General features: G+C 45.2%; 1 protein-coding gene across 1 annotated transcript in view; it reads right to left on the bottom strand.

The window, feature by feature from the left end:
- The window catches only part of Slc6a16 (solute carrier family 6 member 16), a 20,031-nt gene extending 7,160 nt beyond the window's left edge, over positions 1 to 12,871 (bottom strand). Inside the window, exons 1-7 of the mRNA XM_004646509.2 lie at positions 12,776 to 12,871; positions 11,207 to 11,709; positions 10,166 to 10,323; positions 9,848 to 9,974; positions 9,482 to 9,657; positions 9,145 to 9,255; positions 8,765 to 9,006 (exon numbers count right to left, since the gene is read on the bottom strand). Of these exons, the coding sequence (XP_004646566.2) occupies positions 8,765 to 9,006; positions 9,145 to 9,255; positions 9,482 to 9,657; positions 9,848 to 9,974; positions 10,166 to 10,323; positions 11,207 to 11,709; positions 12,776 to 12,780 (1,322 nt within the window). The 5' untranslated portion in view covers positions 12,781 to 12,871. The remainder of the gene's footprint in view (positions 1 to 8,764; positions 9,007 to 9,144; positions 9,256 to 9,481; positions 9,658 to 9,847; positions 9,975 to 10,165; positions 10,324 to 11,206; positions 11,710 to 12,775) is intronic.
- Between the last annotated feature and the right edge of the window lie 778 nt (positions 12,872 to 13,649).

Raw genomic sequence — 13,649 nt, 5'->3', positions numbered from 1 at the left:
CTGAGTTCAGGGGCTGGTGAGATGGCTCAGTGGTCTAAAGCACCTACTTAGAACAAGCTTAACAAAGCAGAGGGACCGTGGTTCAATCCCCCAGCACCACATGCCAGCCAGCCCTGCCCCCTGGTGGGCTGAGCTGGTCACACACACATACACACACACAAATAAATAAATAAATAAACAAAGGTCTGAGTTCAATCCCTGGTTCTGGAAAAAAAAAAAAAAAACAAAAAAACATTCTACAAGTCAAACTACACCCCAGTCCTTTTTAAATTTTGTTAAACTTTAAAACAATCTATCTTAGTCTCTAAGTCACTAAGTTGCCCAAACTGGGATAGACAAACCTTGCAATCCTCCTACCTCAACCTCTCAGACTGCTGGGATTATAGGTGTGCACCTTTGACTTTCTGATTTGAACTCGACTGACCACGCAGCCGTGTCACCACCCATGGCCCAGCTGACAGTCCATGTGCTAGCCAGATGCAACTGTGCGACAACATGCTCTCCCATTCAGGACTTCCCCACTTGTCATTCTTCACCCAGCTAACTTGTACAAATCCTTTATAGCACAGCCAGCTGCTCTCTACGAACTGCAATGGAAGGCATGCCAAGATTTACTGATACAAGCAAAAAGCTAGATTCTAGATAATAACTTAATCACATTTCAGAAAATAAAATACTAGGTATGTTATTTTGATAGTTAGCCAGTTAGCTATTTTGACTGATCTCATCAGAAATGATTTGAAGGGCTGATATTTTTCAACCTTCTTAAAACAACAATAACACTGCGATAGCACAGTAGCGCTCTATTGCTTATAAATACCACATTCCCTCTCCATTCATCTCTGACGGAGATACAAGCTGCTTCCAAGATGCTACTTAAACCTGCTATGAGCATCCCTGTGCCCTGATGTCTAACTCTCGGGAAGATATCTAGAAGGGAAATAGCTAGATTGAGTGGAATTTCCATTTTTAGGTTTTTTGAGGAATCTCCCTACTGATTTCCACAGTGGCTTTACTAATTTACAGTCCCACCAACAATCGGGAAAGGTGCCTTTTTCTCTGCAGTCTCACCAGCATGTTATTGCTCAACTTCCTGATGACAGCCATTCTTTCTGGAATGAGATGGAATCTGTGTTCTTTTGGTCCTCTAATAGCCAAAGATGCTGAACATAACATTCAGGTACTGATCAGCCATGTGTACTTCTTCTGAGAAGGGGATTCATTTCAGTCACCCATTTCTTAATCGGGAACTTTACTTGGTAGGGATAAGTGCTTTCCACATTCTAGGTAACAGTTCTCCATCCAAGAAGCAGCTGGCAGCATTTTCCCCTTTCTGTAGGTTGTCTCTTCGCCCTGAAGCTTGCTTCCCTTGCTGTGTAAGAAGCATCATTGTCATTCAGGCTGGTCAGGAACTCACTACGCAGCCCAGGCTGGCCACAGCTCACAGTGACTCTCCCGCTCCAGCCCCGAGTGCTGAGCTTCCAGGGGTGCCCTTCAGAAACTCCTTGCCTGTGCCCATGTTTTTGCATTTTATCTATCTTATCTTCCAGCAGGTTGCCTAACATTTAGATCTTTAATCCATTATATTTTAGTACATAGTGAGAGATATGGGTCTAGAGTCATTCTCCTGCATGTAGCTAGCCAGCTTTCCCAGCACCATGTATTACAGAGGGTCTCTCCCCTCCAGTGTGCTTCTGGTCTCTTTCAAAGATCAGATGGCTGAATGTGCCTGGGGTTGTTTCTGGATCTTCTATTCGGTTCCACTGAGGCACACGTGTTTTTGTGCTGTAGCTTTGTAATGTAACTTGAAATCCAGCACTGTGATGTTTCGTGCTTTACTCTTGTTGCCCGGGATTGCTTTTGCTATTCTTGTTCTCTTCTGGTTCCATGTGAATTTAGGATTCTTTTTCTAGTTCTGTGAGGATGCTGCTGGTTTTTGTTTCTTTTCTTTTTTCCTGTTGATACTTTGCGTGGAGTTGCAACACATCTACATATTTATCTTGCCTATCTGGAAACAGCACATCTTCACATTTTCTTTTTTGAGACAGGGTCTCACTATGCAGTTGAGGCTGGCCTTGAGCTCACTTTGTAGCCCAGGCTGGTCTCGAACTTGTACCAATCCTCTTACCTCAGTCTCCTAAGTACTGGGATTATAGGCTTGTGCCACCATGCCCAGCAGCTTTACACTTTCTAAGCTCTCCTTTTTCGGAGTACTACAGCTTTCCTTGTAGAGGTATTTCACTGAATTTTGTTTGTTTTCTGAGACAGTCTCTCCCTACGTAGTTCAAGCTGGCCCAGAACTCACTTTGTAGCTCAGGCTGGCCTCACACTCAGCCATCTTCCTGCCGCAGCCTCCCGAGTGCGGTATCACAGGGGTGCACCACTATGTCCTACTTCTTTCACTTCTTTTATTAGGTTAATATCTAAGTGTTTAATTTTTCTTTCTTGGGGGGCAGGGATTGAACGCAGGGCCTTGCGCTTGCCAGACAGGGGCTTATCTCCCTAGTAATTTTTCTTGAAGCTATTGTTAATGGTATTATCTCCCCAATTTCTTTTTCGGTGAGTTCATTATTGGTGTATAGGAATGCTGTTAATTTGTGCGTGTTGATTTGCTACCTTGCTGAATATATTTGTCTTAGGAGTCTTTTGATGGGATGTTTTGGGTCATCTGTACAAAGGCTCATGCCATCTGCAAACAAAGATGGTACAGTCTCTTCCTTTGCTGTATGTGTCGCTTACTTCTTTCATTTACCTGATCACCCTAGCTAGTTTTGAGTATTATATTGAATAGGGGACATTCTTGTTTTGCTCCTAATTTTAGAGGAAAAGCTTTATTTTTTTCCCCATTTAACATAATGTTGGCAGTAGATTTGCCATAAATGGTTTTTACCATATTGAGATAATGTTCTATTTTCTTCAGATTTTTTAAAAATCATAAATGAGGGGCCGGGGAGATGGCTCAGTAGAATAAGTGCTTCCCTGGCAAGTGCAAGGTCCTGAGTTCAATCCCCGGTTCCGCAAAAAAAAAAAAAATCATAAATGGGTAGTGGATGTTGCAAAGGCTTTTTCTGCCTCTATTGAGATGATGAGGTGGCTTTTATGTTTGCTCCTGCTTGTGTGCTGTAATATATTTATTATGGATTTGCATTATGTTGAACCATCCCTGCATCCCTGGGATGAAGCCTACTTGGTCATGCGGAGAGATCTTTTTTGTTTTGCATAACAGGAATCAAACTCGGGACCTTGTGCTTGCCAGACAGGTGCATAAACCACTGAGCTCTTTTTCTTTTCTTTTTCTTTCCTTTTTTTTTTTTTTTTTTTTTTATTGCGGAACCGGGGATTGAACTCAGGCCCTTATGCTTACCAGGCAAGCACTTATTCTACTGAGCCATCTCCTCAGCCCCACCACTGAGCTATCTCCCTGGCCTGTCTGATCTTTTTAATGATTTACTGCATTATGTGTGCCAGTATCTTATTAAGGAATTTGCATCCAAAACATTACACTAGGTAAGAGAAGTCAGATATAAGAACATATTGTACGGTTGAAATTATTCTAGAAAACGCAAATCTAATTTATAGTGGTTAAAAATTAGTGACAGGGGCTGGGGAGTTAGCTCAGCAGCCTAAGTGCCTGCCTTAAAAAGCTATGAAAATCAGTGTGGCAAAGAAACCAGGTGACACACCCAAATTGGTGACTGACTGGGGGCAAGGAAACACAAAAAATATGAATGTTTAGGAGATCTACATTGTTTGGGTGCCAGGCAGATAGCTCAGCAGCATTAGCACCTGCCTAGCAAGCTTAGGTTCTGAGTTCAATTCCTGGTACAAAAAAAAAAAAAGTTTCACAAAATACACTGCATGGCCGAAAGGCCTGACAAGATGAGATGGCTACAGAAGCACAGGCAATGTGTGAACAAATACGGCTGAGAATTTCTACAGCTAATGAAAAATAATAATCTATATTTATAAGAAGCTGAATCACAAAATAAAAAGAATTCCCTTTTGGATAGAATAAAATTATTTTTAAAAAATCTTAAGAGGTACTACCTTAAAAGGTATCTATGAAAAAGGTCACATTCAGATGCCAGCTAAGTCCCCGCAGCCATGACAAAGCTGGCAGAGAGAGGTCTCTCTGCACGTGCTGGGGAAAAGGCCACGCCAATCCACAGTAGACACCATGGAATTCAAAGGGAGAAATAAAGATATTTTCAGAAGAGAAAAACAGAACTAGCCACCAATGGACCCTCAGTGAAACTGGTTTTGAAAGGATATTCTTTAAGTAGAAGAAAGAAATCACAGATAAAAGGCTCAGGCTTCAAGACAATACAAAGTAATGAAAATGATACACAGGAGGTGGAAAGTGCAATCACACACTAACTGTATGATAAAATAATAATTCTGTCAACTTTAGAAAAATATTGTAAATACATGAAAGATTGAAAGTATGTGGCTGGAGAGATGGCTCAGTAAAACAAGCACTTCCCTGGCAAGGGCAAGGGCCTGAGTTCAATCCCTGGTTCCACCAAAAAAAAAAAAGAAAAGAAGAACCTTAAATTCTTTGTGGCCAGGGAGATGGCTCCGTGGAATAAGCGCTTCCCTGGCAGTGCAAGGCTCTGAGTTCAATCTCCAGTTCCAAAAAAAGAAAGAAAGAAAGAAAGAAAGAAAGAAAGAAAGAAAGAAAGAAAGAAAGAAAGAAAACATGCAATTCACTTATAAGTTCAGAATAATGATACAGGGATATAAAAAGTTTTATGTCCCTTATTTTGGAAGAAAATAATGACCTTTAGACAATAATAAATAGTAATGATCTTTAGGCATTGATAAATTAAGAGTAAATATTGTAGTTGAGTATGGTGGTGCATGCCTGTAATCTCTGGACACAGGAGGCTCAGATAGGAGGATTGATGCAAGTTCCAGATCAGCCAGAACTGCGTAGCAAGGGTCTGTCTAATTCTACAGTAACCAATCAGTCACTAGAAAAACCAGAAAACACAGCCAAGAGTCCCAGCTATCTTTTTTTTTGTAAATGTATTTGGTACAGGGTCTCACTACGCTGCTTGGATTCATACCGATTCTCCTCTTTGTAGCCTCCCCAGCACTGGGATTACAGCAGTGTGCCCCCACACTGGTCTCGGTGGCCAGCTCAGCACGCCCAGGGCAGGGCTAGTGCAGCACGAGGTACTTGAGATTGAACCCTGGTCCCTGAGCTTGCCTAAGCAGGGGCTTAGTCCACTGAGCTATCTCACTGGCCCTCTCCCAGCTATTAATGAAGCCGAAGCAGGAGGGTAACTCGAGGCCAGCCTGTGCAACACAGCCATTATCTCCTAAAAAGTTGAAAGACAAAGAAAAGTACCAAAGTGAATAAAATTCTTAGGAATATACTTAACCAGGGAAGCAAAAGACTGGTATATTGAAAATTACAAAACTTTGCTTAAAGATGTTGATAAATGAGACATCTGCGTCCCTGGGTAGAAAGACAGTGTCATTAAAGCAGCAACACTGCCCAAGTAAAAGATCTTTAGATTTCATGTAATCTCTAGTAAAAACTCAAGGGTGATTTTTTTTTTTAAGAAATGAAAAAAATATATATCATGTCTGCATCTTGTACAGCAATTAACCACTAGGAAGAATGTATGCAATGTGTTCATTATTGAAACCATCCTACCAATTTGGTTTGAAACTGTCTCCTTGCTATTTGTTTCTCAATAAAATTATAGGAAAAAAAAATGAAAAAATTTTGTATGGGATATTAAGGGGCCTGATTAGCTAAAAGCTATCCTGAAAAGAAACAAAGCAGGATTATGTACATGTTCTAAATTTCAAAACTGAATTAATAAAGTCATGGCTGAGAATACAGAAATAAGCTTTTACATCTATAAACAGTCAATTTTCATCAAAGGAACTGAACTGGGAAAGAACCTGAACTGGAAAAGAACAGTTTCATCAGCAAGTGGCGGGAAACTTCATGTGTGAAAGAATGGATTTATACCAACCTTACTAAACCTTACAACCTTACCAAATTAGCAAAACTTAGCAAATTTGCTAGCACTCAGCAAATGAAAACAATAATCTACATTTACAAGAAAGTTTAGCACTCTGGCATTCCAAGTGTTTTCAAGAAGTGAAAAGATCAGACTTTCTAAGCCTACATGTAATTCAAGCAGGCTCGTACACTGGGAAAAGTAACTCAGTGCATTTGAAGAGGTATGTGGAAGACTGGAAAGAAATACAGCCACCAGTATCCTGTAGCTCCTCTGATGGTGTCTGTCTCCTGATCTTTGACCCTTGTGGCCTTCTGACTTAGGAACAGTGATAACATTTTCCTTTTTTCTTTGGTACCAGAAATCAAACTCAGGGCCTCACACTTGCCACACTGCCATCCTGAGGCTTCAGGACCTTTGCGGCTTCCTGTGTGCTCTGTGAGCCGGTCTCAGGGAGACCACCGGAGTGAGCACCATGGAAAGGACAGTAGTGTCACCCGCTTGAGCCCAGCCCCCTCCAGCCCTCCAGCTAAGCAGCCACATCCATGACCTCATACGGGCCCAGGACAAGAACTTCTCCATCAATCCAGACTCCCTAGAAACAAGAAATCATTTTTTTTTAAGAAATAATTTTAGGGCACTTACATCTGAAATGATTTTTTATGCAGGAATAGATAGCCATGCCCAACAACCTCACTCCCAGGAATACACGCTGGGAAGTCTGCACGTAGGTAGTGCACAGGTAACATGCATAAGAGCACCGAGCCCACCTTCAGCCTAACAGTCAGCAACTGAAAAGACTCCCGACATACATGAAGACAGGAATAGACTTTTTTTTAAAATTTATTTATTTTGTGTGTGTGTGTGTGTGTGTGTGTGTGTGACCCACTCAGCCCACCGGGGGCGGGGCTGGCTGGCATGTGGTGCTGGGGGATTGAACCGCGGTCCCTGTGCTTTGCTAAGCTTGTTCTAAGTAGGTGCTTTAGACCACTGAGCCATCTCACCAGCCCCAGGAATAGACTTTTTAAAAACCTGTGGTGTATATATGCCCTGGAACACTGTGCAACATTTCCTGTTCTTTTTTCTTTCTTTTTTTTCCCCCCCTTTGGTACCAGAACTCGAACTCAGGGCTTCACCCTTGCTAGGCAAGCACCGTGCCGCTGAGCTACATCCCTGGCCCTATGCAGCATTTCAAAAGCACAGATTAAAGTTATGCACAATGTGGATGAATATTACAAACATACTGAATGAAAGAAGTAAAATGAAGGCATCCAGGGAATCTACATGTAACTTAGCAAATTAGATGATATAAAATACTAAACTATATGTTTTGTACAAGTAGATGAATCAAGCCATATTACACATGAAGATGAAAGAATTCACCATCATAAAAGTCAGGATAATAGTTAACTCTCAGAGGAGAAAACAGTTGTGGTTACCTCTGAAGAGACGCACAGCAGGATATTAGGGTCACCCCAGCTGCTCAGCAGGATTGTGTTCATAGCAAGTCTCACAGGCTGCACATTTTGTTTCGTGTTTACTGTGTGTGTAGTACTATCTCACAGTAACATGCTTTCTACAACATGAAAATACCATTATACTCTACCACTATCACAAAAACTAAAGTCTGATGAAGCTTAATCCAGTGTTATGCTAAAAAGTAGGGAAAAAATGGAATTTTCACACATCCTTGATGACAGGGTAATTGATTTTCAAAGTGGTTTAATCAATTACCCTCTCATTTCAAGGGCAGGGCTAGGGACACAGCTCAGCAGCTCAGTGCCTGTCTAGCAAGCACAAGGTTGTGAGTTCGATTCCCAGTACCAAAAAAGAAAAAAAAAATTAAAAGGCAGTCTGGGCAACATAGCAAGACCCTGTCTCAAAAATTAAAAATAAGAACCTAGAGATGTAGCACTGTGGTAGATTCATAAGGTCCCAGGATGACTGCCCAGTACTTACAAATAAGTAAACCAGGAATGGTCAGACAATAAAAGCTTTAATGCTGAGAATCCTTTGGGATTTAAGTATGCCAGACAGACAGAAATTGCTAAATGTAGGAGTTCATCTTTAAAAGTGGAGGCATTGGGGCCGGGGAGATGGTTCAGTGGAATAAGCGCTTCCCTGGCAAGCACAAGGGCCTGAGTTCAATCCCCAGTTCCAGGAAAAAAAAAAAAAAAAAAGTGGAGGCATTCCAGAAATGGACGGCCTCGGCCTCGTAAGGCTCTCTGTATAGGTGTGGTCTTGGGAGACATTATTGTGTGTGTCAGGAATGGATTAGCCAAGCACATGAACACTGGTCACTTTTAGTGTGTCTGTTTGCATAGCTATTTCAAGGTGGAGAGTTGGCAACCTGAGTCTGAAGAGTCCCAGAGGCAGGCAAGGGCTGAGAGTGAGGACAGGAGGGATCTACTTCTCTGCTTTCAACAGTGGGTAAGCAGTGACTCAGGAGCACATGAAACGGGCTGGGACATAGATCTGTAGTCTAAGCACCTGCCTGGCAAGTGATCCCCAGTACTGCACGCCATGTGGGCCCCAGAACTGAGCGTGGTAGTGCACACCTGTAATCCCAGGGTTGGGGAGGCTGGAACAGGAGGATTACTATGAGTCAAAACTGCAGAGCAAGACCCTGTACAGAAAAAAAAAAAAAAAAAGAGCACACAAACATGGGTCTTTGCACACCTTTCCTGTTAGAGTCTTAGGATTCTGCTGTTCCCTGGGGCTGGGACACACACACACACACACACACACACACACACACACACACACAGAGGAGCTGGGCTTACTTCTCAGTGCAGCGGTGGTTGAGGACTGTTGCCCAGAAGCCCAGGACAGACAGGATGAAAGGTATTGTGAGGAACAAAGTGGCCAGGTTGATCAGAGCCATGACAAAGGCATTGTAGAGACAGTTGTTAGACTGAGGCATGTGGGAGGACAAGCAGGCAATGGGACCAAAGCCTAGGCCAAGATCAGTCAGCGCTTGACTCCCTGCTAATGACCACACGTGCAGGTCATACACAGCTGACATCTGAAAGGCAAAGGCGAGTATAAGGGAGGGCGCAATAAAGCAGGCAAGACTGGCTGTGGCAGAAAGGCTATGGGGGTGGGAGGTACTGGATGATGGGGACAGGAGCCCTAAGAACATGCACTATGGAGTTCACCTCACCTTGGCAACCAGCAAGTATTTAAGGCCATGTTTTGCCCCTTCCAGTTGTAGACTCCAGATGAAGAAGCAGAAAAGAATGACATAGGAAAGTGACAGCAAGATAAACAGGCCCTGCATTGAGAGGGAGACACATATCCATTGTTGTATCAGCAGGGGCCAACCCAAAGATCCAAGGTTCTGGGTCAGAGTTCAGCAGGTGGTAGAGGAAAGCTTTCAGCAGGGCTCAGGGCTGGTGGAAGTGAAGAGCTGGGAGTGAGAAATGAGGAGAAAATGTAGAGAAGTGACTAAGGCAGCTTTGGCACCTGAGAGGATCGAGAGATCCAAGACCCCAGCTCACCTTCCCTAAGGACTGGAGCCCCTTGATCATGAAGGCCCCCACAACACACCAGGACACAAAGAAGGGCAGGCTGAGGCTCAGGACCAGTGGCCCGCCTTCCTCAATCTTGTCTGAGACCTGCAGGGTCTCTCGGTACCAGAAGTACATGGAGGGTGTCGTCTGTGCACACTCAGGATCTGAGGGGACCTAGCTTTGGCCGCACCTGCCAGACCAGGCACCCCGCACTCCCAGCCCTCCCTTCTCCCTTCCCTCCTGTTTGTGTTTCCTTCTACCTTCCTTTTTTGTCCCTCCTCCCTCCAGTTTCTTCTGCCAAATTCCCTTTCAGTCCTCATTTCCCCCTTCTCTTTCTCTTTGGCTTCCTCTCACCAAAGTCACTGGAATTCTTCATTAAGGGACATTTCTCCCATGGAAGAGGGAACTGGAAGATGTGGCTCAGGTAGAAGAGGATCCAGGCGTTCACCACATTCATGTATGTGCACGAGACAAAACACATCTGGGAGCAGGGAGGATCCGGGTGAAGGCATGAGTAGGGACAGGAAAACAGGGAACATGACAGAGGACTGGGGAGGGACTGCAGGGATGTGACCATGACTAGGAAATGGTCAGGAGACCTGCTGCAGAGGAGGGGTGGGCCTCAGGGCAGGGCAGCAACCCAAGAGGCCTGCGCAGCCCAGTGTTCCTCACTATAAAGCTGGCGTAGCCCACGCCACCAGCCCAGGGGGCAATGATCCTCCATGAATCCATGCTGTTCTGGTGCATCCTTTGGCCAACTGCCATCTCCAGGAAGAGCAGAGGGGTCCCCACAAACGTCAGCATGAGGATATAGATGACAAAGAAGCTGACTGCAAAGAAGAGTCCAGAAGGGTTCCAGGAACTGTGGCCTTCAGCGCCTGGACTCCTTCCTGGCCCCAAGACGCCACGCTCAGCACCAGAAGCCTCCTGCCAGGCCTCCAGCACCAAGGGTCGCGTGTTCTCACATCCACACAGTTCTAGGCCCCTCATCTACTGCTCCCTAATTTCTAGGTGGCCCAGATACCTGGTTTCTGCCTGCTATGGTTTGATCTAGAATGCCCTCCCAATGTGGTGGGGCCCCTGGGTTGTGCCAGCACTGTACTGTGAGCCACTTCATCCGCTGATGTGTTCACAGCAGGAAGCGCTGGTCAGGGTGGGGTCTCTCCGAGGAAGGCGAATGGCTGGGTGTGACCTGAGAGGATGTCCTCTCACTCCCAGTCCCCCACCTCCCTGCTTGTCCTTGTTCTCTGCTTCCAGCTGCCTTGAGCTGAGCAGCTCTCCCAGGCAAGCCAGCCAACCCTGAACTGGAATCTCCTGAAACTGTGAGGCAAAATACATCCTTCCTCCTTCCTCCTCTAAATTTTGTCTGTTGGACTTATTATTTATTTATTTTGGTATCAGGAATCAAATTCACAACCTTGCGCTTAACAAACAGGTGCTCTGTCGCCGAGCTATATCCCCAGCCCAGTGGGCTTTTTGTACAAGTGATGAAAAGCAGATGGTAAGCCACCCTACTGCCTACCGGGGCTGCAGCCCCGGCATCTGTGCGTGGAATGCCCTGCACCGCCACCCTCTCGTGGACTGAGGCATCCAGGCACCTCGCTCCTGTCCTGCTCGCAATACCAACTTCCAGCATCGACACAGCTCGGAGGAGTAAGCCTGGCAGACCCCCACCCTGCCAGCCCCCCATGGCTCCTTGCTTCCAGGACTTACCACCTCCTTTGTGAAGCCACAGGTAGACAAAGCGCCAGAGATTGGCTGGCCTCATCATGTAGGCCATCACAGCCAGGATGTACTCGATCTTCCGAGGCCAGAGAGGACGAGCAAAGAAGTCAGTGCTCTCTTCTCGCTGTGCCACTTGCCCCTGCTCCTTTGAGGGTTTCGATTTCAGGACTGAGATAGGTGTCATCTCCATTATAGAACTTTGGGGGTATTGCCCAACCCTGGCCTGGGTCTCTAAATTGTACATCTCCCAGGCCTGAGCATTCGAGATCTGGGCCCCTGACTCTTCGGGTGCCAAAGACCAGATCATTCCGGAAGAGACTGAGGTTTGTCCTGAAGGGGAGAGTCCTGAGTCCGCCTGGGAAAACTCTGACTCACTCGATTCGGATGTTCCCAGCAGGGATTCCGAAGCCTGGGGCTCTGCCACCCCGCCAGGCTGACTCTCAGAGGCATCTCTGTTGCCTGGGGGGCGGGGCTCTTCTTTCCCAGGAGACCTTAAAAATGACAACAAGTGCAGATTTTAGGTGTTAAGAGTAGAGAATTTACTAAGTTCAAAAACAATCCTCTCAGACTCCTTAAAGCAAATCTTCATTTCTAGCTCTGCCACCCACACAAATTCAAAGCAGTCACATGTACAAATCCCTCCTTTAGGTTTCACTTCTTAGAAATGCTTTAATGCAAAGGTCAGGGTCAGAAAGAGCCCAGCTAAGTGGAAAGAAGACAGGAATCACACGTTAAATGTTAGGAGGACCAGAGATCTACTTACAGGGAGGGATCACTGCCTTCATGTTTTATTTTGCCTTCTGTGTTATAGATTGAGCCCAGGGTCTTCTCCAGACCTTTCCACCTCTTCTTCCTCTTCTCTCTCTCTCTCTCTCTCTCTCTCTCTCTCTCTCTCTCTCTCTCTCCCCTAACAGTATCTCACTAAGCCCCAAATTACACAGGCTGAGTTTGAACTCAGGGTCCTCCTGCCTCAGCCTCCCAAAGGCCTGCACCATTACACATTCAGCTTGGCTTACGGGAGGAAACTAATTCAACTCCCAGGCTTAGGGGGCCTGCCCCTTAGCTCAGTTCTTTAAGTGGCTGCTTCAACAAAGCAGTCAGGCTCAGGTTGCTGTGGTTAGATCCCCACAACTCAAACCAGCCAAACCTGCCCTGAAGGCATTCGGAGCAAAAAAAAACAAAAAACAAACAAACAAAAAAAAACAACAAAAAAACCCTTCAACTCTCAGTCCTTCTCTCCTGACAGCTATCTGGTTTTGTTTTTTGGCTGGGGGGTGGGGGGAGGACCAGGGATTGAACTCAGGCCCTTGCGCTTGCCAGGCAAGCACTTATTCTACTGAGCCATCTCCCAGGCCCTTGACAGCTGTTTTAATGGTCTAAATGTTCTTATCATCGGTGAAAGGCTCTGGTCTCCCTCAGGGCCACCTGCTCCCTAGAATACTCCTGCCCACTTCCTGCTCCACTGCCCCCTCCTCCCACCCACCCTCTCTCTCTCCACAGACTTTCTCCTTTCTTGGCTCCTACTGCCATTCTGCCCCAGTGACAGTGTGGCTCTACCTCATTTCCAGGGCCACGCTCCTCGCGTCTCACCAGGCTCCCAACACGCTGACCTTTCACTGACTCCTCAAATGCTCTACAGGAGAACAGGTAAGGACTGTGCAAAAAAAAAGAACAGGAAAAAGTGGGCTGTGAAGGAGAGGATCTGGGTGTGCAGGACCCAGTCTTTGGTTTTGTCTCTACACAAGCAGTGAGAAAAGAGTCTGACAAGAAAGTGCACCAATAAATAATGGAGAAAAGACTTCATAGGTTTATAGCCTCCTTTCTGCTTTTAAGTAATTCTAAAAAATAAAAATAAATTAAAAAAGCATTGCTTCCATAATCACGAGAAATAGACATCAATAAGTAAAGGTAAAAAGGTGATACTGGACAAAGGAATCAGCTCCAGCTGGGCGCTGTGGCACACACCGGTGCTCCCAGCACTGGAGAGGCCGAGGAAGGAGGATAAAGGGATTTGAAGCCAGCCTGGCTACACAGGGAGTTCAAGGCCACCCTGGACTACATAGAGAGATGCTTCTCAAAAAAGTGACATTTCATTTACCTAAACTCAGATATTATTATGTGTAGATTTTTTATGGTAGAACTAATATGTTGAACTTAGTTCTGACCCAAGTTCTCTTATAAAGAATCACTTCTCCAAAAAAAAAAAAAAAAAAAAAAAAGAATCACTTCTCCAATGTATAAACTTAAGAGGATTGAACTCAGGCCCTTACGCTTGCCAGGGAAGCGCTTATTCCACTGAGCCATCTCTCCAGCCCCTTCCTATTCTTTTAGGCATGTGTCTTATAGTTGTAAGGTCAGGACTTACCAAATGAAAGCTCTGAGCTAGGCAAAGGATATTAAAGCAGTGGATAAAATCGTTTCATTTTTTTTC

The sequence above is a fragment of the Octodon degus genome, unplaced genomic scaffold (genome assembly GCF_000260255.1).
Source record: "Octodon degus isolate 3935 unplaced genomic scaffold, OctDeg1.0 scaffold00268, whole genome shotgun sequence".
Taxonomy (NCBI): domain Eukaryota; kingdom Metazoa; phylum Chordata; class Mammalia; order Rodentia; family Octodontidae; genus Octodon; species Octodon degus.
The sequence above is the reverse complement of the archived record's forward strand: the minus strand, read 5'-3'. Positions and strand labels throughout refer to the sequence as shown.